General features: G+C 51.9%; 11 protein-coding genes across 11 annotated transcripts; 6 read left to right on the top strand and 5 right to left on the bottom strand.

The window, feature by feature from the left end:
* Positions 1-115: 115 nt before the first annotated feature.
* On the top strand, positions 116-2,073 carry EDD37DRAFT_411262 (cytochrome P450). The gene is made up of 2 exons (XM_062812470.1): positions 116-746; positions 794-2,073. The coding sequence occupies exons 1-2, from the start codon at positions 282-284 to the stop codon at positions 1,877-1,879; spliced, it is 1,551 nt and encodes a 516-aa protein (XP_062670302.1). The 5' UTR covers positions 116-281; the 3' UTR covers positions 1,880-2,073.
* A 3,739-nt stretch (positions 2,074-5,812) lies between these two features.
* EDD37DRAFT_665978 (uncharacterized protein) lies at positions 5,813-6,677 on the bottom strand (the record flags this gene model as incomplete). Its single annotated transcript, XM_062819259.1, has 1 exon — positions 5,813-6,677. The coding sequence occupies one exon, from the start codon at positions 6,675-6,677 to the stop codon at positions 5,982-5,984; it is 696 nt and encodes a 231-aa protein (XP_062670301.1). The 3' UTR covers positions 5,813-5,981.
* Positions 6,678-9,520: 2,843 nt separating this feature from the next.
* EDD37DRAFT_681356 (fungal-specific transcription factor domain-containing protein) lies at positions 9,521-11,665 on the top strand (the record flags this gene model as incomplete). Its single annotated transcript, XM_062819748.1, has 2 exons — positions 9,521-11,576; positions 11,652-11,665. Exons 1-2 carry the CDS (start codon positions 9,530-9,532, stop codon positions 11,663-11,665), a joined length of 2,061 nt encoding a protein of 686 aa, XP_062670300.1. The 5' UTR covers positions 9,521-9,529.
* A 178-nt stretch (positions 11,666-11,843) lies between these two features.
* On the bottom strand, positions 11,844-13,793 carry EDD37DRAFT_650292 (amino acid permease/ SLC12A domain-containing protein; the record flags this gene model as incomplete). Its single annotated transcript, XM_062818234.1, has 4 exons — positions 11,844-12,253; positions 12,311-12,828; positions 12,880-13,105; positions 13,202-13,793. 4 exons carry the CDS (start codon positions 13,791-13,793, stop codon positions 11,844-11,846), a joined length of 1,746 nt encoding a protein of 581 aa, XP_062670299.1.
* Positions 13,794-14,350: 557 nt separating this feature from the next.
* Positions 14,351-16,042, bottom strand: EDD37DRAFT_411013 (Rieske [2Fe-2S] iron-sulfur domain-containing protein). Its single transcript, XM_062812465.1, has 2 exons — positions 14,896-16,042; positions 14,351-14,836 (listed from the first exon to the last, which is right to left on the bottom strand). The coding sequence occupies exons 1-2, from the start codon at positions 15,717-15,719 to the stop codon at positions 14,404-14,406; spliced, it is 1,257 nt and encodes a 418-aa protein (XP_062670298.1). The 5' UTR covers positions 15,720-16,042; the 3' UTR covers positions 14,351-14,403.
* On the top strand, positions 16,043-17,628 carry EDD37DRAFT_411027 (chloromuconate cycloisomerase). Its single transcript, XM_062812467.1, has one exon. It carries the CDS (start codon positions 16,366-16,368, stop codon positions 17,479-17,481), a length of 1,116 nt encoding a protein of 371 aa, XP_062670297.1. The 5' UTR covers positions 16,043-16,365; the 3' UTR covers positions 17,482-17,628.
* EDD37DRAFT_411190 (uncharacterized protein) lies at positions 17,629-19,052 on the top strand. The gene is made up of 2 exons (XM_062812468.1): positions 17,629-18,649; positions 18,696-19,052. Exons 1-2 carry the CDS (start codon positions 17,775-17,777, stop codon positions 18,871-18,873), a joined length of 1,053 nt encoding a protein of 350 aa, XP_062670296.1. The 5' UTR covers positions 17,629-17,774; the 3' UTR covers positions 18,874-19,052.
* A 179-nt stretch (positions 19,053-19,231) lies between these two features.
* EDD37DRAFT_650288 (uncharacterized protein) lies at positions 19,232-21,376 on the top strand (the record flags this gene model as incomplete). The annotated part of the gene is made up of 3 exons (XM_062818233.1): positions 19,232-20,286; positions 20,333-20,985; positions 21,033-21,376. 3 exons carry the CDS (start codon positions 19,232-19,234, stop codon positions 21,374-21,376), a joined length of 2,052 nt encoding a protein of 683 aa, XP_062670295.1.
* Positions 21,377-21,778: 402 nt separating this feature from the next.
* Positions 21,779-23,075, bottom strand: EDD37DRAFT_630953 (uncharacterized protein). Its single transcript, XM_062816617.1, has one exon. The coding sequence runs from the start codon at positions 22,901-22,903 to the stop codon at positions 22,040-22,042; it is 864 nt and encodes a 287-aa protein (XP_062670294.1). The 5' UTR covers positions 22,904-23,075; the 3' UTR covers positions 21,779-22,039.
* Positions 23,076-23,516: 441 nt separating this feature from the next.
* EDD37DRAFT_411016 (Glucanosyltransferase-domain-containing protein) lies at positions 23,517-25,507 on the bottom strand. Its single transcript, XM_062812466.1, has 3 exons — positions 25,381-25,507; positions 25,200-25,330; positions 23,517-25,139 (listed from the first exon to the last, which is right to left on the bottom strand). The coding sequence occupies exons 1-3, from the start codon at positions 25,387-25,389 to the stop codon at positions 23,831-23,833; spliced, it is 1,449 nt and encodes a 482-aa protein (XP_062670293.1). The 5' UTR covers positions 25,390-25,507; the 3' UTR covers positions 23,517-23,830.
* A 402-nt stretch (positions 25,508-25,909) lies between these two features.
* EDD37DRAFT_630950 (alpha-1,3/alpha-1,6-mannosyltransferase) lies at positions 25,910-27,950 on the top strand. The gene is made up of 2 exons (XM_062816616.1): positions 25,910-26,409; positions 26,476-27,950. The coding sequence occupies exons 1-2, from the start codon at positions 26,220-26,222 to the stop codon at positions 27,795-27,797; spliced, it is 1,512 nt and encodes a 503-aa protein (XP_062670292.1). The 5' UTR covers positions 25,910-26,219; the 3' UTR covers positions 27,798-27,950.
* Positions 27,951-27,961: the final 11 nt, after the last annotated feature.

Below are 27,961 nucleotides of genomic sequence, written 5' to 3'. Positions count from 1 at the left end.
TTGGGGCACAACCGTACTTGGTGTCCTCGTAGTCCCTTCCAGAATCCAAGGTCGAGGCCCCATCAAGATTTGACTTCTAGGACAGTGTAACTGTGAGGCCTTATACGTACACAAATAATGGCCGAGGTTCAGGGGGGCTCATGAGGGACCAGACAACCACGAGTGCTCCTCCAAACCATTTATAATTTGCCACGGCATGTCATTGTCACATTCTCAAGGGCAAACATCGAAACGAGACAGGTACTGTAACTGAACGCGCAGTCCATTCACTTGCAACCAAGATGCCCGACTTCCAGCTCGGATCTTATAAGCCGGCTCTGTTGGCAAGCCGCCGTTTCTCATGGACACTTCTTCCGCCGGCGCTCGGTAGCCTCGCGCTCATCCTGCTCCTTGTCGTGGTAGTCGACTACGTTCGTATGCTCCAACAACGACGAAAACTGCCCCCGGGGCCGTTTCCATTCCCGTTGATCGGCAACCATCTGGCTATTCCCAAGGTGAAACCATGGCTCGCATGGGAAAAGTGGGCGGCACATTACAACGACCCACTATTGACCCTGTGGGTGGGACGCAAGCCTACCATCATCGTCAATGATGCTTGGTCCGCCTCGGACCTCCTCGAGAAACGGGACAAGCTCTACTCATCCAGGCCCCACATCATCGTGATGGGCGATATGCTCAACCAGACCGAAACAAATCAAACGTGCGCCGTGTATGGCGACCATTGGCGGTTGCACCGGAGGCTGACGGTATGAAAATGTCTTCGAAGCAAAGGGCCAACGCTAATTCGAACAAGCACACAGTGGTCGGCTCCCAGGCGGTGCGAGGTCACTATTCGGTCCAGGCCAACGAATCCAAAATCCTAACTCGAAACCTAATGGACGATGCAACAACCTACGTCATGTCCATCGAGAGATACTCGATCTCGGTGGTTTCTATCATCGGTTGGGGCCGCCGCATCGATCGGATGAACGATTACATTGGGCAGACCGCATTGAAATTCATGGAATCCGTTGATTATATTGTGCCGGGCGCATTCTGGATGGAGTCGATCCCCCAGCTGGCTCGACTGCCGTCTTGGATCTACCCCCTGCCGTCGGCCATCTTCAATGGGGCAAAGCACACCCAGAGATATTTCTACCAGCTGTCGAAGGAAGCCGCGCAGAAGCCCGGCGACAACTTTGCAAAGACTATAATCAAGGGCCAACAGGAGTATGGCCTCGCCGATGAAGACGTCGCCGGCCTCACCGCCAACTTGATCGGAGGCGGTGTCGATACTACCAGCAGCTCCATTATCACCACTATTCTGGCCATGTGCGCCTTCCCCGAGGCACAACGTGAAGCTCACGAAGAACTCGACCGCGTCGTGGGCCGCGACCGTTCGCCCGCCTTATCCGACGAGACCTCCTTGCCTTATATCTCTGCCATCGTTGAGGAAGCACTCCGATGGCGCACGGTCACTGTCCTCGGAGGGATCCCGCACGCCCCTACGCACGACGACGTTTATCGAGGCTTCCACATTCCCGCGGGTACTCCGATCATTGGGAACGTGTGGGCTATCCACCGTCATCCACGCGAATTCCCCGACCCAGACGTCTTCCGACCTGAACGTTTCTTGAATGGGCCCGAGCGCCGTCCGTATCCTAACAAAAAGGGCCACAACGCTTTTGGATGGGGTCGACGTCAGTGCAGTGGACAGCCGCTGGCACAGCAAGGACTTTTGCTCACGATTGCACGGCTTTTGTGGGCTTTTGACATGAAGCCTGGCTTGGATGAAAGCGTCAGTACTTCCTCGCTCCCTTTCCTTTCCTTTCCTCTCCCTTTACCTCTTCTCAGCGTCTCCCCACCTGTCCCACGCGAGGCTCGAACATCGCTACAGTGATCAGCTGTTAACACTAAGGGAACCAACAGGGCAATCAAGTCAGACTGGACGTCTTCGCCTACACGAAGAGTGAGAACATGCGACCAGAGCCGTTTCCTGCACGCTTCACGCCGCGGTCGGAGAAGATCGCGGAGATCATCCGAGACGAGGCCGAGCGAGCACGAGAGGCGCTGCGGATCTACGACGGTGAAACCAAGCTGACCATGGAGAACGTCCCGTGAACTCTGGTGTTCCTCGGATGCCGCAAAAACCTGAATCGATTCCAGGTCAATCGACGGAAGGTATGTCTGTGTGGCATTGCGGTTGATTGCTGTGGTTTCTACCAAGGAGTCTCTCCTCAACGAGGCAGGAAACCACGCCAGGACGCGTCGGAGGGGGAAAGTCCCTCATGAATGACACTTTCGACAGAGATGATTGGACTCCGGATGATGGAAGCGGTGGCAGCGGCCGTTCCAAAGATGGAACACTTGATGGAGGCAAACCCAGACGTGGGAAGGATACCGGAAGAGGACACTCGCTGGTCGAGCTAGTTTCTCCCAACTACTATATCCTTCGCTCGAAAGCCCCCTTCTTCTTCGTTCTGTCCTTTATCATCTCTCTCCTACCCTACAACCACCTTTTGTATCTTTACTAGAAGGAACTTTAACAATTACTTCCGCACCTAATGTAGTATACACCTCATATCCGGAATACCCCTCCCACCAGCCGAAGGACCTTCAATGGACGACGCAACCCGTCTCTAGAATGTCGAAGGCCCGGTCCAAACAACTGATAGAAGCCGTCGGCCAGTCTCTAAACCAAACAAAGCAGATCCACGAGAACATCCGCGGCCTCGTCGAGGAGTCCATGACTCAAGTACTAAATCGCTTCCTAGGGCTCATGGGTGGCAATCCGCCCCAAGACCAAACCTTGCCCGTGCCAGGCCCGCACGTTACCGTTAATGGGAGCGATGGACAGACCTAAAAATCTGGTCCGAGCCATATGCACCTCGATGGGATGCCTTCGGACACCAACCTATCATCTTCGTCTACTACCCCTACTGCTTTAGCCCCGAACGTCCATATTAGCAATATTCAGAACGCCCGTGGCCGTATCGAGCGGATCGCCGAGTACAAAGAGCAACGCAAGAACGACGCCGCGGCGATATAGCTCATACGAGCCGACAACAGCATCGCCGAACAAGAGGAGCGGTTCGCGGAAACATGGCTTCAATCCCACGAATTAGTCGCTGAACGCTTCAAAGACGTTAGGACCAATGACGAGCGCCATAACGAGTTTAGTAACCTTCCGCAAAAGACAACGATTCAGGCTTTCTCCCACAACATCCAGTTCAAACGGATGTACCTCCAGGCTGCGCCAACGGATGCTGACTATCTCCTACTATTCAAGCGTGGACTTAACACCAACATCCGTGACCGGATAGAGATCCTCCCTAGACGCCCTTCTGCTAAGTACTTTCGAGGGATACGTCCAATACGTAGACAAAACGAAGCGTGAATTGTATCATATTGTTCATCGGAAGGACTTCTTTAGCGCCCGGACTAGGAGAGGGCGAGTGTACAACCGTCTTCCTATCTATCGGAAGAAGGATGCTGATGGAGACACGCAAATGACGCTTCACAGCATGAGATCCTCTTCGACCCCTAGCCGTGGCACTGGGCGGTCCTCCCGAGGGTCATTCAATGCCCACCGTGGTGGATCAAGCCAAACCGCTGAGTCCGACCAGCCGACGTGCTACAACTGTGGGAAGCCAGGCCATATGAAACGGGAATGCCCTGAACCTGCGCGTAAGGACACCCCTCGTGGCTCGCGAGGATCCTTTCGGGAAAAAGGCCAGCGTCGCTGAACCATGGGGCGTCTAACGACCAGGTAGAGCAATCGGTGAACCCCAAGGCTAAGTCAGCCCTTGACGCCGCGTCGCGTAAGGTATTTTCGCTAAGGCAAAACCCTCTCGACGTCCACTTGGCTACCTATGAGTCCACTAAAAGCGTCGATAAAGAGGACAGCTACAACATCGTCAACGGAGCGTTAGGTTAGTCAAAAGAGCCTATCGCCGTGACTGTCCTCCTAGACACTGGATCAGAGGCATCTACATTTCCCAAAGCGCATTTCAACGCCTCCCTAAGGGTCTCAAAGTGAGAAAGGCACGTCCTCTGCGTGTTAGGCTCACCAATGGTCAGACCACCCTTTCAACTCAGACGGTGGCCACTAGGCTAAGACTTGGCGACTTCCGGGCTCGCACCGAACTTCGAATACTTGAATGGGATGTTTATGACGTGATTCTTGGTCTGGACTGGCTTAAATAGCATAACGCATACTAGGATATCGCTTCGAATCGTGTGACAGTGAAGAATGGGGCTGGAAAAGAGTCGTTCCTCTTCACGAGACCCTTCCGGACTGTCAATTACGGGGCATTGACGAGATTGGACTCAACTTATCCAGCTTCCGGGAGGCCAACAAGATCCTTTCGAAGTGGCGGAAACGAAAACCTATGACCTCTACACTTGCGGAATCGTGTAATGCTAACCTGTCCGCTTTGTCGACCGCTCCTAAACTACATGGACGTGCTCGGACACTAGCACGATATGCGAAAGAAAAGGGGGAGCCGCCGCCGGAGAAACCAAGGCCTCCTGAGATGGTCGAAGACATGACACCGATACTGTACATTGTTCGGCCAAGAATAGAGGCTCGCTAACAATTGAAGGCGTTTATTACTAGTGCGCCGAAGCGTTACCGACTAATCCTGAAAAGGTATTCTCATGTGCTATAGGACGAGCTACCTATCCAATACCCTCGGACGCGGGATATTAAGTATGACGTTGACACAAAAGATGCCAAACCGATTAGTTTGCCCTATTATCCCCTGTCGAAGCAATATCGGGACGAATAAGATCGCCAAATTAAGTAACTATTGAACTAAGGACTCGCGAGACCATCTCGGAGCCCTTGAGGTTTCCTAGTCCTATTCGTCCCGAAGCCAGAAGGTAGTCCATGATTAATGCACACACCTAGGATCTTACCTAAACGGCGAAATAAATAACTAGACACCGCCAATTCAGTAATTTCGATACCCCTAGAGCATAAGGATGCTCCGCTTGTGCAGGATAGCGTGACTACTCCCGGGAAGGAACTGGACACTACGCTAGCGCTAGTGTTAGGAGATACGGCCTTCGAAGGCGCGCAATATCTCTCGGACCTGGAAATGGATATTGAACCAGGCCAAAAGGGACCTTAAATAACGAACATTAGCGTTAAGGAACCACACATCATACCTCTATTATACGACATCGCGCTCATATCTAACCGCATGAAGGTTGAACATAACAATATCGAGCTTATATCCGACGACATAATGCCGGAATCACTCGACATCCCTCCAATATCCGCGCCTCACCACGTGGATTTGGAGTATCATCGGCGAATATCTACGTTTCACCGGGCAGATCTAGCATCTTACCCGGGCGCATTCGATAATCACCGAGACCCTTCGGATGACTAGGAATCGAATACCCGATATCACTAAGGACGTTTTGAAGGTCGGCCGGACCTACTTAATATCCTCATGGACCCAATTCCTGAATAGCGAGACGAATCGACGTCTTCAGAACGACAATATCGGCCAAGCAAACGTAAAAAACAGCATGTTGGTATTGCTCCTGCAACAGCTGTTCAGCGCGTTCGAAACATAGTAGGAAGAAGCCTTCGGGCAGCACCAAAGCGCAAGGAAATCAAAGATTAGGCGTACACCTATTTTTGGATTTTCTGCTATGTACTCTGACAAAATACAAGGCCTCGATAGGCAACTTTAGGTCTCGTTCCTCTACCAAGGTATCCTCGAAACGTCCTGCAAGCCTATCTCAGGAAGACTGCAAAAGGAAAACGCACTCCCACAAACGCTATCGACTACTATAGAACACCCTTCGATCATACTGTCAGTACGCTATTACACTATTCCTCATTCCATTTCTACACCAAGTACTATGTCTATCGTCTTCTCCCACCGGGGATTGGCGACTCCGACTAATTACTTCCATAGCTGGAGCACGTTATAGTGTATTGCCACGTAAGGGAGAATCCTGAGGTGACCTCGCGTACTAGGCGGCTATCTTGTACCAGTCCATGGAGGCTGCTGAGGATTACCGAACTCGACTGATTGTCTCAACTCTGGACTATTGCTTTCCGTCCGCGCATCTGAAGATGCCCTGCTCCGAATTGACATAGCGCGAGAAGCGCTGCGAGCATGATCGGCACCAATACCACCACTAACCGAGTAGTCCCCTCGGAGTGCCGGGGTGGCCCCCGGATTACGCGGAGGAAGGCCTGGAATGTTCGGACCTTGGACTGATGCCTTAGACAGAGCTGAAGGCCGGACCGCGGCAGGTCGATTAGACTGAAATTCAATGCCTAAGCCCGCACTTGGTGGCCGCTGAGAATACACATATGGCTGCTGGCTATATGATTGTTGTTGAACCTCGGACCGCTGTTGTTGCGAGTACCGAGAAGACTCACCTTGAGAAGGCACCGGACCAAAGGGTTGCTGACCGTACGTCTGAGACCCTTGTGGTCCAGACGCCGGAGTTCCAAAAGCTGTCTGGCCTATCATGGGATAGGTGTATGAACTCAGCGCCGCCGAAGAAGCTGAAGCCGGCGGAGCCATTGAACGCTGCGAAGGACCTCTGGTTGGCGTACTTTCAGGTTCAACTGATTCAGTACGACCAAACTTCACGTCCGGCGAGCGGTATGTATGGAAAGCAATTGATGCTAGCACCAAACCCCCAATCGCAATCACATTGGCCATATTCCGAAGGAACTCGACAGCCTGTTTCTTCGAATACTTGGATATATCTACCTTCTGGATACTAAAAGCGGCGACAAAACCCTCCTCATCTTCGAAGGCGACCTTACCGGCCACCTCAGATTAAGGATCTGCCTCAGGCGTAAAGGCACCTCTATCCCCATTATCGAGCTTAATTATCTCACCTTAAGTACGATCTCGCTTAAGATATAGAGTCCCAACTATAGGATCTCGGCCATTTCCTCTTAGTCTTGACACGTCCGGAGCTCTCTTACAAGGACCGAGAACTCTTTTACTACCGAACTAAACTCCGAGTCTCTCTGCCGGATTGACGAGTGGCTTAACCACGAGGAGTTCTAGGAGGAATCTCAACGGACGGCGAAGTAGAACGAGCCTAAGAATCGAAATAACGACGAGCTAGACCACTACGACTAGCACCGCTAATCTTGGGTGGCTACTAGATTTCGCGACTAGTCTTCAAGAAATATGTTCGACTTGCAGCATAACAAGAAGCATAGTTACCGAACAAGAGGTATAAACCACCATTTGCACTATCCCTCTACATTATGATACACTCCGGAAAGACGGGTTCCTTCGATGACACTAGAGTGCTAACTTCAGCATAATGATCGTAAGCTCTTGCTTCGATATGACCCTTCATGTAAACCAGTGCTGCGGCCAGGACCTAAGGATTATCGAAGTCACGGTTACCGTAGTACTCTAGAGGGCGAAGGAATAAGAATTGATCCAGTAGGTTGAGCACAGCCACCGACGAGTTCCGAGTGTTCCAAACACCCTGCCGAATATTGTCGATGAACTTCTAGTGAGTCATCGGATCACGACTACCTATGACGACGAGTGCTGGATTGTGCTGGCCAAATATCATTAGTAACTACACTGTCAACTAAGGATGTCAATTCCTCACCAGAACCACTGTCTTACGAGGTTGACGAGTACTCAACGACCTCATGACGGCCTCGACTCGACGAAACTACTCAGTCCGAGGCACCTCGATCCTAGGAGCCATCTTGAGCACGGCGCAAGACGACTGAAGGCTTGATTGACTGTATGAATGACTCGGATCAAAGAAAGAAGGAGAACAGGCAACCAGGAAGGATTGATGGTTGTGGTAAGAGAGAAAGATGGTTTGGGAGAAGAATTGGGCACGTATTCATAGACATGAAGGCTCTCACATGCTCGTTAACGGCCTCCGGGGACTTGCCGTCGCCTCCGGCATCACGCTGTCGCTGGCGCCGCCTGATTAATCGGGAACCAGTTCCGAAATTAGGCAACGACGAGGTATTCACCGCCGTGGCCCATCTGAAAGGGCAGGTGAAGTGAAAGCAAGGCCCCCGGACGTGTGAATAAGGCCTCAACTAACGACCTAAGTGAGGTCTTTTGAACTTGCACGTGTTACGCCGGCGAGCATATGAAAGAACAGGACGACGGTGAAGTGACGGGTCATGGCTCGAGCCGCCGGACAGGACGCACATGCGCCTCCACGGGGCACACATCGGAGACTCCCGACGATGGGCAACCATCTTCCGCCAGGCTTCGGACGTGTTCGAAAACACCTGCAAATAGTCCCAAGACGTCTTCAACCTGGAATTAGAGGTCATTGTTGATCCGGCTACACGGCTATGAGGCTACGAGGCTATGGGTATCCAGTCTAGATAGGGGAGGATGTGATTATTAAGCCTATTGGCAACGCCAAGGGATGTAATGACGGTCAACGACCCGCAACTGACTCAGGAGGGCGTCGTACCCGATGTACGACGCTCCGGACAAGTATATAGTCTGACAGGTCCCCACGGCCCTTGACCAATGACAAGTCCTCTGTGAAATCACACCGTACAACATATGTTGTCACGTGTCTCCAAACATAGCTTTTCGGCGGTTTCATAGTTGGGATCATTAAGCTAGACTCACTACAAACGAAAGCGTCCACAGGAGCGGTCGATAATCAAGAATGGTGTTCTATTGCTGCTGCGCATTATCTACCCATCTCTTCTTGCTCATATTTCTTCGACAGACGTAATCTGTAGCCATCAATGATGCCTTCATATTCAAATTAGAAGAAAACTGCCAATGGACACCACACCAGCGCTGATCTGAAGCGCGACCGTCAGTCTCATGCATTACGCTCCATGTCGCCTTCCGCCTCGCCTGCAGTGATCAACTTCGTGATAACCCCAAAATAGTGCAGGAAGCTCACGGGGTGCCCGATGTTGCTCATCCAATCGTCCAGAAGCTGTTCCCAAAAAGAACGGGCCGCTTCGATCAAGTCTGAGATACTCCCAAAGCACCCCAAGAATAGCTGCAAAAGCTTCCGCCACGGCTAGGCGCGCGTTCTTGCCTCCATTCTTGATTTCACAGTGGGTGTGGAGCCTGTCTCAGCGAATGTCGGATCGCCGAACGGCGCCTCGATTTTCGCTTCCTCGCCTTTAGATTGTGTTGCTCGACATCTCATCTAGATGGTGCCTGCAGACATTGTTGTTCGGGCTTCAATCTTGCCCGCTTTGAGCCGCATTGTTAGGGGACCATCTATAAGTGGTTCTTTCCCTCCCTCGACCTCTTCCAGTCCTCCGTTCACTCATATTGCAAGACTGTACACTCAGTCCGGCTATCATTTAGGTGAAGCTGACTAATGCTCCCAAGATGTCATTCACACCATACTACTGCAGACCCCTGACGGATTCAGGGGCAACACGCGCCATAGATCAGTGCGGTCATGATCGGCCCTTGTCGATCCCGTCGTATTGTAGCGCTGACACCTCGCCTGAGACGGCAATCACTCCAAAATCAATTCCAGAGCGGTTGCCAGTCCTCCGTAAAAACTTAGACGGCGTGAAAGTATGTTGTCACTCCCTAGCCCCTCCGACGCAGAAGTCTTGTACATGGAGGTGGTGGTACTGACGATTTCAGAGACTCGGTCTCAGGGGTTGGCACCAGCTTCAACCAGACGATCAAGTCCACCGCTCGACAAGAATGCAATCCCAGATAACCAAATTATGATATTGCCTCTGCAGACTGACACGAACCTGACAGCGGCAAACCTCCTGGCCGGTGATGCGCCAACAACACAGCTTCATGCAGAAGACGTTTGGACCTCATTAGCGCATGGGCAGGTATTCGACTTTACGGACGTTGAGTTCACTGATGGCTTCTTTATTGATGACAGCAACATCGAGTTCACTGTTCCCACCAACCTGGGTTCCTTCGCCAATACTCCATCCATCCAGCTGTTGCAAAATGATGATCATAATGTCCTCCCCTCAACACCGACGATAAATATCGATCCACAGAAGCAACAACCGCCAGGCTTTCCCGACCTGATTTTCTCGCCACTCAACTCGTTGCAAAACTTCGAGGAGATCTCGAACCAAGGAGGTGACGTAACGCAGACACATGAAGTCACACAGAGCTCAAATGCTTCTGCTCCAGCCCAGCCCAACAGGCGACCTAATGGACCCCGAGATCAATATGTCCTCCCCGAGCAGGCTTGCTCGGTGTCTGACAGTAGGGAGACGGTCAAACATCTTTTCGACAGTCATCTCTCTGATGTCCTGTCCATCGGGGACGATCGGTCAACGAACCCGTGGCAAGTCCATGTGTGGCCAATGGCTGATGGTTGTCCGGCACTTTACCATGCCCTGGCTGCGATGTCATATTCATACACGAGCAAGTCACAGCCGCAACCCCGCGCGGCTGGCGTGGAGCACTTTGGTAACAGCGTGCAGGCCTTTGCGCAGGTCAAAGACAATAGCAGCATATCTCTTGAAGCCTCCCTGGCCACCAGACTGGCTCTTAGCTTCGCCGAATCCTGGGACGACCAACAAGTTTCGCCTGGGATGCAGCATATCAGGCTGGCAGGAGAGCTTGTTCGAGACGCTTTCAACAAACACAAGACTACGAGGCTGACAGGAGCGGAGCTGGACCGGCTGAGCTTCCTCGCACGCACTTGGATGTACAAAAATGTTGTGACTCGCCTGACAACCTCATACGAAGGTGACTTTGATGATATGGAGTCCATGACAGCCTATATTCAACTTCATCCTCTGCCACTGAAACAGCTCGACCCACTAATGGGTTATGCTATCGCGCTATTCCCATTGCTTGGGCATCTGGCGGACATCATCAAGTCCGTCCGACGAAGGACCGAAAAGCACAACTCGCCGTTCATGATCCCTAAAGGTGCAGAGCTACGGCTGGCAATCGAGGGCTGGACGCCCTCCTTCGATCCAGAACGTTCAGGAGGTATTACGCCCCACACCTCGGATATTATACAGACGGCCGAGGCATATCGCTGGGCAGCGCTGTTGCTACTGAGGCAGGCCATACCGGAACTTCCATGGATCCAGTCATTCTGGGAACTGGCGGAGAAGGTCTCCATCTACCTTGCAACCACCCCTGTTACGTCTCGAACAATGATTGTCCAGACATTCCCCCTCATGGCCATAGCTGGCGAGGCCTTCGAGAGAGAAGACCGCGACTGGGTGCGTGAGAGATGGGACGCCATGTCCAAGCGAATGCCCCTGTCAAGGTTGGACAGATACAAGAGAGTGACCGAGGAAGTATGGAGGAGGAGGGACGCATTCGAAGCAAAATGTGGCGCATGCCCCAGCTGCGGTGCTTTCCGGCTCAGTTCACCAGGAACCAGTCCTAACGTGGATAGCATGACCGCCACTGTTGTGCCGGTCCCATCTTCGAGTCACATCGAAGGGGGAAACCGTCGCTGCCGATGTAGTGCGACGACAACGGTCACTGCGCCACCATCCGGCTTTCCAGACTCTTTGGCTTTCGAGAAGGGAATCGATAACATTACAAGGGCGAGCAATCTACATTACACGGTCCGAGGGAATCTGCACTGGCTGGGAGTCATGAAGGACTGGGATTGGGAAGGTGAGTGTCCCAGCGGCAGTTCTTGATTTATGGCTCCTGCGCCTATACTGGAACAGTGACACTGACCATCTACAGTTACGCTTGGCTAAAGAACATGCCAACGCTCGCGACGGACTGGATGTACGGTGGTTCACTCAGGCTGATGACGTCCAGGATACAAAATGGACAACAAATGTAGTCCACACAAGCGGCCCGGTCGACCACTGATGGTGTTTTCCCGTTGCTCTGAGCAGGACTTCCACCTCACCCATATGACCCCTCGCAAGCTCACTTTTCGGGAGTTGCCATCTGCATCTCGCCGCTTGACCTTGCCGCACTACTCCTCCGGCGGGCCACGTTCATCCTTCGCCTGTCTTCCCATTTCCTGACACGAATAGTTGCCAGAGAAGGCACCCAGATATCCTCCCAGATACCAAGAGGCGGGTGTGTGGCTTCTTCATAAGCGTCGATGACAGCCTTGTCCCACACCAAGTCTGCAGTCGCAGCAGGTACGAATTTGGTCCGCTTGACGAGCTTCCACCCACAAAAGAAGACGAGACATGCGAATATCATGGTGTAGTATGTGAAGAAGTTGCCGATGTCCCAGCTGCCCGGCATGAAGACGTAATATCCTTGAATGACGACCACGATGGAAACAATGGTCAAGCCAAATATATTGACGTACGGCTGACCCCAACCTGTCGCACGAGTCAGTCACATGTTCTCAAAGCTAGCAAAACTGGCTTCCAGCCTACCTCTGTATGGCAGAGTTCGACGGTCTACCCCTTGCGCTTTCAGTGCTCGATAGAAGAACAAGTATGTCGTAGCCATGACGATATAGTGGATCTCCTGAGACGCGGTGATAAGGTTGACCAACCACTTCAACGCTTGAGCTGAGCCACTGCTGACCTGGAGAAAGCTGAGGAATGGGAATGCCATGGTCACCAAGAAGCAGTAATACGGAATCCCATTTCTGGAGGTGGCGCGAAGGAATTTTGGTGCCTGTCCTTGAAGAGACAAGCTATACAAAGACCGTGTAGCCATGAAGACATACGTATTGCCGGCGGAAAAGATGCTGGTGACCAGGAGTGCATTCACAAGATGAGGCAGCCCGTGAACACCCATGTTCTGCATGGCAATGATATATGCGGATGACGCGCCCGAGGAGCCACCCTTGGTGCTCAGATTGGTGATGAGTGTCTTGTCGTTGTATGGGACCACAATGCCCACACACAAGGCTCCGAGAATGAAGAAGGCACCAAAGCGCCGATACCTGGAAGGTCAGCATACTTGGCACATGAGGACTGGATGATGAATGCCCTACACTGTTTTAAAGGCCATTTTGATGGTGATGCGAGGGTAGACAGCTTCTCCAGCGACCATGGAAATGTACTCTGGACCACAGACCGTGAAGGCTGCGGTGAAGAGTGAGCCCAAAAATCCCTCAAATTTCCCCAACGAGCCTGTGGTGATATACTCGGCGAAGGAGCCTGGGCTGTTCCAATAGCGAAACCCGTACGCGTCGTGCTTGGGCTTCCCGCCGACCATCGCTGTAGATTATCAGACAGCTGTTACAGGGAACGAGAGGGAAAAGCCGGAATACTTGTGCTTCGATGTCACAGCCACACAGAGAGGAGAATACTTACTGACAAAAGTGAAAGAGTACAAGATCAGAATCAAGATGAGCTTGCCCGAAGAAAGCCAGAACTCGGCTTCACCGTACCAGCGTACAGCGAAGACGTTGATGATAGCATAGAGGACGATACAGCCCAGACAAACGGCCCAAATCGGTATGTCGTCGCGCCAGAACGTCAGGACCAAAGTAAGCGCCGATATCTCGAACGGGATGAGAATGGCCTCATAGAGGAAGAAGTTCCAACCGGCCATGAACGCGAACGCATCGTCGACCCATTTGCCGGCGAAGCGCAAAAATGCGCCAGCAACAGGCATATACACCGTCATCTCTGCGAGACCGCTGTTGATGCTGCCAATGACCATGCTGTAGAAGAGGAAGGCGATGAACAAGGAACCCGGTCCGCCTTCGATCAGACCCCATCCGATACTGACGAACAGAGCAGTGCCGATGGAACCCCCTAGGGCTAACCATTGTATTTGGCGATTACTTAGGGATCTGTGTAGTCCGTCGACGTGTTCAACCCGGCCGAAGCCATTGTTGCTAGTGGTGTTCTCGAGATCGAGGTTGGGCATGGTGCCCTTGAAGTCTTTGGATTCTGCCATAGTCTTCTAGCTTCTGCTTTTTCTCTCGAAGAGATTAGGGATAGGACGAGTGATGGCAAGACGAAACACGAAAACAAAGACCACTGGTGCGCAGGTGGGTCTTATAGATTGGACGTCAGCCAGATCGGCATGCAAAAAAGGACTTTTGCACCGCGTGCGTCACCCATCACTCTCGTCTGTAGGGGCTAGTGAGTCGTGTGCCAGATTGACTAGAGCGGGAGAAAAAGTACACCTCTTGCAGGGTGCTGGGCCATTCCGTGGAGGCGGAGATGGCATGACGGGGGACTTTCTTGCCCCTTTCAATGCTTGGAATGATAAGACCTGAGATCGAGTCAGCTCCCCAGCAAGGCATTATGCATGTTCGGCTATGATCCCGCAGTATCATTATCTTGACTAGGATAAGGAGATGCACCTAGTATTGACAGTCGCTTATCTTGTTTCCGTAGTTGCTAATACGGGTCTTGTGAGGTTGGGATTGGTTGCCAGTAATCTGTTGCAACGAACGTCGAGTTGAATTATCCGTAAGAGACCATTGGCATGGATCATGTGAACAAAAAGGCGTATGCTATGCTATGCTATGCTACGTGGCCAAACTTCTATGCTGCCATGCCTACATCCGTTGTATCTCTTGCCAGGCTAAGATGTTTTGATCTGGTTGACAACTCAGACCAGAGCAGAGCTCTACATCCTCCTTGCTCACACTTGCATCGGCGGGCAAATTCTGCTGAGCAGGCCAAATTTCTCGCTTCTCTGCCTTCTCTCGTTCCACGTGGTCCCTGATTGCCTCGCGTGCACGCTGCTGGAAGTACAAAGGGCCTTTCTCAAGTCTTGGATGCATTTGACCATTCACAAACACCCCAGCATTGAGGTTCTTCTGCGAGAGTTCGCAAAGGATTTTGTCCTCGGACACCACTTTAGCATATAGCTTGTGGATGCGTTGAAAGTCCTCATCGGATGAATGTTTGTTCCGGTAGATTTGATAGTGCATTGATGAACTCTTTGGTCCGTTGGGAAGGAAGCGCTGCAGCATGAGGAAGTGTGGCCTGTCGGGACTTGTTAGCAATGCATATAGTAGTTTCCAGTATTGTACCTCACTACTTACAGCACCGAGATGGAAACATTGGGGAAGAAATAGGTACTGGCAATGGCCATACCAAGCTTCTTTTGCTCCTCGGAGGGTACAGACTGATGCTTGATATAACCGTCGACACCGGAAACATCGTGCGTCTCGATATCTGCAAGTGTGGGTATATCTGGATGAGCTGTCGGACAATGATAGCACTCGTTGAAGTTGTCGGCCAGGATCTTCCAGTTGTATGCACCATCAAGTTTGTACTCATGGTCGAGAACGTAGTCGTCAAACTTGTAGACGTGGTAGCGCTCTTGCGTGTCGACACCGTCAAAGTCCTCCTCCCACGGTACTTCCGGCGTTTCGTTGCTGTCAAGATTGACCCAGATAAATCCGCTGGCGTCGACACGCACATGGATCGGGAACAAGCCGTTCTGAGACTTATCGAAGCTTTCGAGTTCATCGTACTTTGGTGCCTTGGCGAGTTTGCCGTCAAGACCATATGACCAGCCATGGTACTTGCAAGCAAATATCTTGGCTGATCCTTCTTGCCCTTGCACAACAGGGAATGCACGGTGACGACAAACATTGTGGAATCCATTGACCTGTCCCTTTCGGTCACGGCACAGGACAAACTCGTAGGCGGCAACGTCGAATTTCAGGTAGTCCCCGGCTTGGCCGAATCTCGACTTGTGCGTGGTCAGCATCCATCGGCGGGAGAAGATGGCTCGTCTCTCGAGCTGATACATGTCTTCAGACGTGTACCAACTTGCTGGCAGAGCCCTGATAGGGGTTTCGGAACTGGGCTTGACTGTTGGCGCTGGGCCTCCGAAACCGAGATAGTTGAGGACAGCCATTGTGGAAGGTGTCCGTTTGATCAAAGTTGATAATACGAAGTGAGTTCCAAAAGTCTTCCGTAATGTACCCGACGATTTACAGAACACCCTGAGTAATGGGAGCGTTATGTATCATTCATATGGTTTCATGAGATCATCGTCGACACATGACCAGCACTGGCCTCCGAGGGTCAACGACCTTCCGGCTCGCCCATGGCTTTGCAACTCAATCCGTAGTATCAGCCTCCAGGACGCATCTTACCTCAGAATTGCCAGATTGAGATGTTATTACAGGGTAGGTTGTCCATGAATGGCCGGGCTGCATAGCATCGTGATCCGAGGTGATCCAGAAAGGGTGAGATTGATAAGTGGGACTTTTTGGCCTAATTAGGCAAGCACGCCAAACCTAACCTGAAGGACAAGGCTATGGGGGGACTTTTACCCCAGATTCGACCAAAGTGCAACTAACTGCATCGAGGATTTCCCAATTGCAAGCACTCGGAAGACGTGGTGGCGCTATCAGGTTGCATTTCTTAGGCGGACCGAGCTCACCGCTGAAAGACAACAGCACGTAATCTCAGCCTCAGGGTATGAGTCGTTCATGGTGCAGCCGCGTCTTGTAAACAGTTTCAGCAACACTTTCTAGACAGAAAGGCGAGAGCACAAGATGTCGGAGGTCAAGATCGCTCGCATCGACGTCTTCCAGGTTGATCTGCCCTACGTCGGGCAAGTCTATCGTCTCTCCGGTGGTCGCGAATACACCAGCTTCGATGCTACAATCGTTCGCATAACCACTCAAAATGGCATCGAGGGTTGGGGAGAAAGCACTCCCTTTGGATCGACCTATGTCGCAGCCCATGCGCTCGGTGTCCGGGCTGGAATTGTAGAGATCGCGCCCAAGCTGCTTGGGCTCGGCCCGCGGAGGGTGGATCGCATCAACGACGCCATGGATGCTGCGCTCCTTAGTCACGAACATGCAAAGGCAGCTCTGGACGTGGCTTGCTGGGACATTTTGGGCAAATCGGTTGGGCTCCCTGTGTGCGACCTCCTCGGCGGCCGCACCGATGTCAAGTTGCCCCTCATTTCCTCCATCCCTGTGGGTGAACCGGAAACGATGCGCAAACACGTTGGCAAATTTCGTGCGAAGGGTTATGTGGGCCATTCGGTCAAGATCGATGGGGAGCCCAAAATGGACGCAGAACGCATCGCAGCGGCTCTCGCCGACAAGGAGCCTCATGAGTTCTTCATTGTCGATGCCAACGGCGGGTTGACTGTCGAAACCGGGTTGAGGATGCTGAGATTACTGCCGGATGGACTGGATTTCGTCCTGGAAGCCCCTTGTGCGACCTGGCGAGAATGTGTGTCTCTCAGGCGCCGGAGTAACATACCTATCTTCTTCGACGAGCTGGCCACTAACGACTCCTCAATTGCGAAACTCATTGCCGATGATGCGGCAGAAGGCTTTGACCTCAAGATTTCTAAGGCGGGCGGTTTGACCAAAGGTCGTCGTCAACGAGATATTGGTCTGGCTGCAGGATACTCCATAGGCGTACAGGACACTGTTGGCTCGGACATTGTATTTGCGGCCATTGTTCATATGGCGCAGACAATCCCGGAACGTCATCTGCGTTGCATTCTCGATACGCGTGATATGGTAACTCTCAGGACGGCGGATGCGGACTATCAGATGCACGGCGGCCGTGTCATTGCGCCGACGACACCCGGCTTGGGAATAACACCAAGGCTGAACGTTTTGGGAGAGCCGGTCGCCAGCTATTCCTAAGCCGGTGCAATGTGCCTACATTACGACACAGTCAAAGGTGTGATCTAGATTAGAAATCATTCAAACTCAGCAGTCCAGGCACTCCAGGTCGATGTCAATTGCAGGGAGACTATGCCGGATCCGGCCTCAAAGTCCGCCGGAACATCACCGGTGCTTACCTAAACCTTCACGCCCTACGTGGCCCACAGGATATAAGACTACTTTTCTTGGAGCATAAAAACGACCGAGAATGGTGATGACCTGAAGTTGGTTTGTATTCGAGGGTTTCAAGCCAGTCTTGGGACGCAGCAAACATGGCCAATGTCCAGGTCACAACGCGACAAGCATACCGTCGGACGGATGATTATACTCCAGGCAAACCGAGGGTGGAGCTTGTGACCGAAGACCTACCGCTTCCACTCGCTGCGACATCCGTGTTGATCAAAGTCCATGCCGTGTCCCTCAACTACCGAGATGCCAATATCGCCAACGGTGGCAACCCATGGCCGGTCACGCCACATGGTTTACCATGCAACGACGCAGCCGGCGAGGTAGTTGCTGTTGGTGAAGGAGTAAGGACCTTCAAACTTGGAGACAGAGTCGCGCCCATCATCGACACGGAGAATCTGACTGGGCGGGAATCGAAAAGGTCTTGGTTAGCGGCGGATGAGGATGGAGTGCTGGCCGACTATCTGGTCTTTAGTGAAGAGAAGCTGACCAAATTGCCGGTACATTTGGACTGGGTCGAAGCCTGCCTCATCCCGTGCGCCGGAGTGACCGCCTGGACTTCTCTGCTAGGCATTGGTATTGGAAAGAGCGTCTTGATCCAAGGCACGGGTGGCGTCGCCATGATCGCGCTGAAACTCGCTCGCACAGCAGGACTCAAGGTAATTCTCAGCTCCTCAAGTGATGCCAAACTGGAGAGGATAAGACAACAATTCTCGAACCCACCACTTCTCACCGTCAACTACGCGACGAGTTCCCAATGGCACGAAGAGGTCCTGAAGCTTACCAACGGTGCCGGTGTTGATCTGGTCGTCGAAATCGGCGGCACCCAAACCCTGGTGAAGAGCATGAAATGTACACGGCGAGGTGGGACCATCAGCCAAGTCGGGTATTTGAGCAAACAGAACACTGATGATCTGGCTGAGTTTCTTCCCCTTCTCATTGATCGCAGAATCAATCTAAGGTAAGCCGGCCCTCCACTACCCGTTTCGACGGCTGATCATAACCAGGGGAATCGATGCCGGATCAAGGCTCGAGCAGGAGGATCTTTGTGCTGCCTTGTCAGCGACGCAAATGCGATTCGATGACGTTATCGACAAGGTGTATGATTTCTGTCAGGCTGACGAGGCGATTGAGGATATCTGGCAGGGGAGACAGGTTGGGAAGCTCGTAATCCGGATAGGATGAGGCAGGATTGCCTTTCTCGGGACTGGCATTTGATAGTGCACGTACTCTGGTAGGCAATTCCGCACCATCTTGAACAAGCGGATGAAGGACCTTGAAGGGTCCTTGAAATCGTGCTGGATCAGGTATGTCGTCGAGGGCAAGCCATCGACGTTGCGCGGGGTCGTTGTAAGGCTAGCGCCTCGGCGCAGATAGTAGGACGCCACCGACTCACGTCAGTCGAGATAGAACAGCCGGACCATCTAGGGCATCCTTTGGAGTTGTGTTTCGAGAACCGTCCTATGCTCTCAAGTCGACCAATGCTGTCGTGGAAGTAGGCTCTAGGTGAAAATCCCAACTTGTGTTACTTCGAGCCTAAGCCATGCCACGACCGGCCCTGGTCATTGAAGGTTCAATTGAAGGTGATCTCGAACCTCCTCAAAACTATTACTCGCCGGCTGGACTGGAGTGGGCTGCTCAGCAGGTTAGATCCCTGGGCTCACTGGACCCAAAGCCGGAATGTTTCCGTGAAGGCTTTTGCGCCAATTGCACTGAACTTTTCCGCAATCGGGAGTTCAAGAAGCTTCAACATCAGCCTGGACTTGCAAAGCTCCATGAATCAGTGGTGGGCGATGGATGCACATTGTGCTCTGTTGTGCGTGACAGTTTGTACGGACGTATCCTTCTGCACCAGTTGGAGCGACGTCTGGCTCGACGACAGCGCGAAGCGGAGTCCGACACTGACGACGATGAGGATGGCCCCATCGAAACTCCTAAGGAAGCGCAGGACCACATTTACGTTTACCCGCTGCCTTCATTGCCTTCTTCTGACTTCTGTTTGAGAAGATACAGGCCCGTTTGGTACAGAGAAGGCCCCACAGGGTTTCAATGGTCCGGAGACGTGTTTGGAATTTGCACCTTCCAAAGCCGAGAAACTGACCCACCCCAGCAATCAGCAAGTCTGGTTGTATCCGAGAGCTGTGAGCAGAAATCCAACAGCTCAAGAGCCGTCTGGGCAAGTCAGGACATAGACGATTGGAAGACGAGATTCGAGACGATTGCGGGCTGGATCGATGAATGCGATCGGACCCATCCAGATTGTATCGGATCTCAAGTTCCAACTCTCCCTACCCGCGTGATAGATGTCCAGTGTGCAGCGGACGAAAGTTATGTGCGTCTTTTCGCTTCAAATAGCGTTCACAGCAGATATGTAGCTCTTTCTCATTGTTGGGGCTCCACGCCACATGCGTTGACCACCACAATGGCTACCATGAGGGAAAGAGAGCATCGAATCGAAGTGGAAGTCCTTCCCAGTACGTACCGGGACGCAGTGGTGGTTGTTCGAAAGCTGGGGTTCCGCTACCTCTGGATCGATGCGCTTTGCATTGTACAGGACGACCCTGCAGACTGCATCATCGAAAATGATGTCTGTTTTCAGTAATGCCTCCATTACACTTGCTGCTGCTGGGGCGATTGATAGCAGTGGAGGACTTTTGTCCACATTTGTTCCTGCCATGCGAGGGACAGGGCCGGATGACGAAAAGATTGCTGTTCGCATAGCCCATTTACATTCATTAGGTCGCCATGATCTGCTTGACAACAGGGGCTGGACTTTTCAGGAAACGGCTCTCTCACAGCGCATTATCATTTTCACTGATCGCCTGTTGTACTGGGAGTGTTCTGCTATCAGTGCTTCAGAGCATGGCCTTCTCGATGACACCAAGAGGCCAAATGCTTGGCGTGTTCAATCGTTGAGAAACCTACGACCTCAAGTTGCGGACCGAGACCAATTGTTGCACATCTGGACGCGACTTGCACGGGAATACTCTACCCGTAAACTCACCTACGAGAAAGATAAGATCCCGGCTTTGGCTGGCTTGACCACATTCTTTCAGAGCCTGTTGCACGAAGAGGTTGTAGTCGGCCTCTGGCGCAAAAGCATCGTCGAAGGGTTACTCTGGGAGGTAGCAAACCTCCCACGTCGATTCGCTTGGATTCCAGGAATCCCGTCATGGTCCTGGCTGTCGGTCACGGCGCCCATTGAATATGATGAATATTTGGCCATTCCGATCAAGTGGCAAGGCGCTCTGATTCCCACAAGCGACCGTGGTTTCTACCACCATCACCTGGTCGGGTGTAACCAATGACTTCAGGTCTTGAAGTCGGGGTACTGGTACTGCGAGGCCGTCTTCTCATGATACCTGCCACTTTCGAACCAGAGCAAGAGAAAGCCGACTCCGATGATATCCCACATTTCCGCTGGCACAATGGCCACTTCGGGATCGATTATAATCCCCAGATTCGTCATGTCTATGCACTCGAAGTGGCGATCTTGGAAGGCAAAGAAAACGTTGAGAAGCCCGAGCTCGCATACCAAGACGAGCGCGTGGCTCTTCTGCTTTTGCCTATTGATCAGGCATCAATGACTTTCCGCAGGATAGGGGTGCTGGCACCAAATGAAGGGCCGAATGATCTCTTATGTAAGCTCTTAGAGACGGCAGAAGAGGCCACCGTCACCATTGTATGAGCGATGTCTCTCTGGTTCATTGAACTAACAACACGGCAATTATATCTGGTTCCTTCTGATCGGTATTGGCAAGTGCAGGTAGCATCGTACAGAAGTCGATGGACGGTTAGTTGGATCGAAGGTGTGCAAAATCCTTCTACGAGGCTACCATCCGATGCCTCATCGTGTAGACCACCTGACACACATCTTACATACTTCTGCCCAGTGGTCCGGATGAAAGGAGTTCAGTTTTTCGTGCCTGACGTAAACATCCACTAACTAGAGGAGCGGGAGTGGCCGCGCATTGCATCATGCGTCATGCAAGCCACAATCCTTCCGTCATATGACAACTTGGCCGGGCAACAAAGTCTGACGAACGGAAGAAATCGAAAAGGCAGCATGTCAAGCTATAGAAACAAGATATGATTTTGTAATTTTTGAATTGATATTAAGTGCTAATAAGCAGGGTAGGGATAGGATCTATCGTAAACGTCGTATCTGCTCTTGCAAAACCACAAGGTGCTGCATGTTGATAGTGCTGTTGATACAATCTTGCTCATAAACATCCGGAACACTTGGCTTCCTTTCCTTCCCGAACTCCGTAAGAGTTATTAGATGGTGGTGACATTGATGCCTTCTGGGTTGGATGCATTGTTCGATCAATCGATCAAGCGATCAGGTGATCTAGTAGTTGGTGCCAGTAACAGCATGGTTGACAGGCGCAGCACCACGGGTCTCGTTCATGCCATAGCCGGTTTGACCATAACCGGTCTCACCATAGCCTGGTTGACCGTACTTGGGCTCGGATGCATAAGGTACTTGGCCGTTGTTGTTAACAGTCGAGCCAGTCATGCCAGTTTCGTGGCTTGGTCGAATACCGTGGTGGTCGTGGTGGTGGTGCTCTGCAGCAGCAAGACCGCCAGCACCAGCAGCAGTGGCCATCTCGGCATCGCGAGTACCCTTGTTTTGCTTGTTGCGCTTCCAGAATGATCGTTTTCCAGATCCGCTAGTGTAGTTGTTGGATGGGCCAGGTCCGAACTTCTTTTCCTTCTGGTGGTGGCGCATGAGCATGAACTGAACAACGGCGGTGAGGAGGAAGAGGAGGATGGCGCCAATGGAGACGGCGAAGCAAGCGGTGTTCAAGCTGCAGACATATCCCCAATCTCCCGCGCCAGGTGCGTTCTCACTCTTGAGGCCAGTGCCGAGAGGAGTGTTGACAATGCCGCTGCAGGAGTTGGCGCCGTGGCGAGTGTAGTAGGCAATGCCGGCGAAGCAGCCAACAAAGCAGAGATCGAGGATGATGGCGAGGACGGCGAAAACGGGAATGCCGCCGATGAAGAGGGTGAGGAGGATGCAGAAGATGAGGTACAAGCAGGCAGCGCCCGCCATGCCCTCAACAGCCTTCTCCCATGTTGGGATGTGCATGTTCTTGTCGGCCAGGACAGAGAGGAAGTAACTGTAGATGCCGAGGACAATGGCTGCGCAGCCAAATTCGAGGAAGCGCAGGCCAGTCTGGCCGAACTTGAGGATGAGACCGCCGATGGCCATGGTGGACGAAGTGGGATTAGGTTGAGAGAGGTGTGGTTATTGGAGTGAGGCTCGTGAATCTGATGATCGAAAGGAGGAAGCGAGGAACGCGAAGGGATTTGGGGGCTCTTTGTATCCGTAGTTTTTGTGGTAACTGGGTTGGGTCACTGGGGTGTTGACGCAAGGGTCACTTCGCGTCTTGTTTTGGTGATGTGATGGGCGAAATTGAAGGATAAAGTGACGTGTGAGTGGCGTCAGTCCCTGCATCATTTCAGCTTTTCTCTCTGCACAGTTTTTCTTGGATCTGCTAGGAAAAAGTCAAAAATCAGGGCAGTGCAGAAAGACTCTGAGAGAATCCTTGAGCCTCCCAAGAGCAAGCCACAACTGGCCAGGGTACAGAAGATTTGACACGCAATTATTGGCTCGATCCATGACGACAAAAAGAGCACGCGCCACACCACGGCAAGAGCAGATCATGAGATGCCACGAATACCAAGAAACCCGAACATCCACCTACGCAATCCCGTGGAATCTTGGTTTGTTCCCCCCCGGATGTCAGTGCGTGGTGGGACTTACGAGCATCCCATATGAAATCGAACCAGGAAAATGGACGTTTCCAGTTGTCATAAACACATCACTGATGGAGAACCTACCACAATACGTGGGATGTGCAGCACACCACTACTAACGGCGCGACAGTAGTGACTTTACTTTCCTCGTGGCAGATTTTCTTCAAGCCGCTAAAAATCCTGTCATTCTTTCAATTCATCTCTCTGTACTCATGCATTAATTAATCTTGTCTATATAGGCCTTTTGAAGACCCTTGGACCTGTCAAGTCATCTGCAAATTATGTTCATCCTGTGAACCTGAACAGTGCCATGCACCAAGCTCTGAGCAGAAATCCTGGTTCATCAAGCAGGACAGCCTTTTTGAAATTTACCATCCAATCACAGCTGCATGTACAGACCGACGGATAGAGCACCCATCATCAGAGATCCGAATTTAACGTCATCAACTCTGGCCGCTGCGTTGGTCTTGGTAGCAGTACTACTGCTGCTGGTACTGGTTGTGCTGCCCGATGGTGATCCAGTAGTAGTGCCGCTGGTATTGTTGCCTGGCAAATTGCTTTGATCCCAAGCCAGAACATTCAGCTTCAGACCAGAAAGCGCCTCGCCGTTGGTGTTATAAACAGTCTGACTAGGTGACGTGCTCGAAACTGTTGTTGCGCCAGTAGTATTGCCAGACACACCACTCAAGATCAGAGCATCCACACCACTCGGGCGTGCAGGAAGTTCAAAATCGGTGAAATCGCTACCAGCGAGCAGGTCGAGGTTACATGTCGGCGCAGTCAAGGTTGTTGCAGTCGCATTGGCTTGTTCAAGCGACGTAACATCCAATGCATCGTACCGTGCTTGAAGATTGTTATAGTCCTCAAGGATGGAGACCGTGCCATTGTCATTCAGATTAACCAAACCGTAGTTGTTGACTTCCTCGCTGTACTCGTAGATGAGACCGCCGGAGAAGACGCCAGTCATCTCTGAACTATACAGCACAGGAACCTCACTGAAATTGCGCGGGGTCACCAGATTGCAGCCATATTCGGAAAAGAAGACCGGAATGGTCGTGTTGCTGAAATCAGATACCAAGACATCATAGCCGGACGTTTCGAAAGTAGCATCTCCGCACCAAGAGTAAGAGTTGAGCCCAAAGAAATCAATCTTGGAACTGGTATCATTCGACAATCCACAAGAAAGGTAGTTGAATGAGCCTATCAACAGGGTGCGAACATCCGCAGCCGAATAGCCGACAGGAATAGACCGTTTGGATTGGGCCGAGATGTAGTCTTTGATGTCTCTGGTCACGGCTCGGATATATGCAGGGACTTCTGCAACCGAATCCTGGTTAATGACTTCGTTGCCGCTGAAAAATCCCAGTGTGTTATTGAACTGCATGAAGTCTTCCACAACCTTGAACACACGCTGGAGATAGTCCAAATCATACGAGTCCCATGGTGCAGTGCGATCCAGAGATTGGTCTGCCAACGGACTGTTGACGTCGAGAATCATGTAGATACCAGCAGCATTGAAGATGGAGGCGCATTCGGTGTGGTCGAGGTCGGGATCGAGGTTGTAGACTCGAATTGCGTTAACGCCCAATCTCTGCATAAGGACGGCATCTCGCAGGCAGACTGATGCGTCACTCAACGGGTCCACACCAGAAGATGGGTCAAAACCAGAGGAACCACCAGGTTGGTACCTATCGTTCGAGCTTGAGTCAGCGCAAATATCTCTATTATGAAATAAAGTCTTCTCTTACGCGACTCCGATGATCTGAAAGCGCGTGCCATCCACGGTATTCACAAAGTCCGAGCCCTTGACAACGAGAGGAGAGACCGCGAGAGTGTACGTCGAGAAAAACGCGACGAGGGCGAGTAGTGTAGCCGTGAACTGTTCTTCGTCAGCTTCTCGTCCATGAGCCTGGGGAATGCGCCTCTTACCCGAGTCATCTTGTATGATTACTGGAAGCGCGAGTACGTAGTGGACAGGTGTGGGAAGGTATTAGTGTCGTAAGGCGACCGAAGCGAGAGGATGCTGGGGATATTAAGCCAGCTGAGAAAAAGGTGTTGAGCGAAGGACGGCACTTCACCAGAGGAAGGAGCCTGTTGTCACGGGAGGAGGACGCGAAGCACGATTAACACCCGTAGGTGCGTTCTCAATAGAGACAACGAACGACGAAGGTGACAATGAGAGAAAGAGAGAAAATGTACTGTGTACGAAGTTGCGGAGTGGTGAGGCAATCGACCGGCAGCCCGCGCATGCGGGACATTGACTATGGGAATGAGCTTTACAAGATTAGGAATGGTGTTGACGGGAACGTGACAGGCTTGCCGGATACGCGCAATCATGATCAAGGTTGTCAACATGCGAAAACCAATCATACTAGACATCTGCTAATGTTGAATGTTATTCATGCATAAACCTTGCCATGAATAGATAGGGATTTGACCGTCTGTCCGAAGTCTAGACCGTGCATTCAACTTGGGTGTAGGGAACATGACTTTCTAGTTGCAGCTGGAGAGCATCATGAGAAGTATGGGGGTGGATGTTGTCGTACCAAGCGGAGAGTGGCCCGGGGTGTTGATTCGCACATGCGCTTAGGGTGCCATGCCCCTCAAGCTTAAGCTTAGTCGGTGAATCGCGGCCTTCCAAAGGCCAGGGAGGCTTCGTAAATGGTGGAAAGTCAGCCGAGTTGAACACCTGCAGAAGGCCACTTTCGCTTTCGCTTTCGCAGTTGAGTTTGGAGGCTCGATATACTTGATCGCGCAACAATGTGATCATGTCCACAATTACTCCTTCCAATCCATCATCGAAACGAAGCATTGTCTTCTTTCATCCTGACCTCGGCATAGGCGGAGCTGAACGTCTTATTATCGATGCTGCAGTTGGTCTACAAGAGCAGGGGAATAAGGTAACTATCTTCACTTCGCATTGCGATCCCAAGCACTGCTTCGATGAAGCTCGAGATGGTCAGTCATGGCCTGCACCTCTGCATCTGGTGACCGTTGAAGCGTTGACACATATGTGAGTTGCAGGCACCCTTGATGTCAGAGTTCGCGGAAACACTCTCTTTCCTCCCACTTTCCTAAATCGCTTCCATATCCTTCTCGCCATCCTTCGCCAGATTCACCTTGTGCTAGCAGTCTCCATTTGGACAAACGAGTTGAACAAACTCAAGCCGGACGTATTCCTCGTTGACCAGTTGCCCGCATGCGTGCCATTGCTCAGATGGCTTTACCCCGGTCGCCAACGTACGCTCTTCTACTGTCATTTTCCTGACCAGCTCCTTGCGGATCGACAGACTTCAGGCGTACCGGGACTGGCGAAGAAACTTTATCGCTTTCCTTTCGACTGGTTCGAAGGATGGAGCATGAGTGCAAGCGACAAAATCGTGGTCAACTCAACTTTCACCAAATCGGTGGCTTCGCGTGTTTGGCCAGACCTGGCAGAGTCACTTGGTGTCATATATCCTTGCGTCAACGTCGAAGAGAAAGAGAAGGAGATAGACGAGGGGCGTCTATGGGAAGGACAGTACAGGATTCTTCTAAGCATAAACCGATTCGAACGAAAGAAGAACATAGGGCTGGCCATTCGAGCATATCAGAATCTATCTCCAGATGAGCGCAGAGGCACACGCCTACTTTTGGCCGGCGGCTATGACCAGAGAGTCAGTGAAAACGTCCATTACCACCAGGAACTGGACGAGTTAGCCCAGAGTCTCGGGCTGTCCACAGCGACGGCGAAGACTGTTCCCACAGCCCTCGCAATACCCAGCAGTATACAGGTCTTATTCTTGCTTTCCGTACCCGGGCCTTTCAAAAACACATTGTTGCAGAACGCTCAGCTGTTATTGTATACACCAAGCAACGAACACTTTGGCATTGTTCCCGTAGAAGCCATGTTGCACGGACTTCCTGTTCTTGCCTCGAATACTGGTGGCCCTTTGGAGACCATTGTAGAAGGAAAGACTGGTTGGCTTCGTGATGTGGACAATGTGGACGAGTGGGCTGCAATCATGAAGAAGGTATTGCATGAGCTGAGTTCTGCGGCACTCCAGACACTTAGCCGAAACGGCAGACAAAGGGTTAATGAGCATTTCACCAGGAACAAAATGGCAGATGGGCTGGAGAACGAAATTGACCAAATGGTGAGGAACAAGAGGAGCAAGTTCCTGGAAAGGAAAGACATCGTCCTGGCTCTCTGGCTGGCGCTGGCGGTTCTGGCTGCTCTATTTGCGACACTCATCAAGGCAAAGTTTGGCCGTGGTGATGCACGAGCCACTGAGTTTGCGCGGGTCCGGAGGGCAAATGCAGGTTCTGAAGAGAATCTAGTCAGACTATTCCCTGGCGCGGCTTGACAGATGTAATATGCTATCATTGTAGAATCGCAGCGACATCCTCCCACAGCCTTGTAGTCCCTGGGGTGAGTGTCCCAGAGCAGCACTTTACGCCTTTCAACGCGTCCTGAAACGCGCCAAGACTGTTTACTTTTGGAAGTAGCGAATTGACTCAATTGGCTTCT

The sequence above is a fragment of the Exophiala viscosa genome (assembly GCF_022695815.1).
Source record: "Exophiala viscosa unplaced genomic scaffold EDD37scaffold_5, whole genome shotgun sequence".
Lineage (NCBI taxonomy): Eukaryota > Fungi > Ascomycota > Eurotiomycetes > Chaetothyriales > Herpotrichiellaceae > Exophiala > Exophiala viscosa.
Note: the sequence above shows the minus strand (reverse complement) of the source record. Positions and strands in the feature narration are given on the sequence as shown.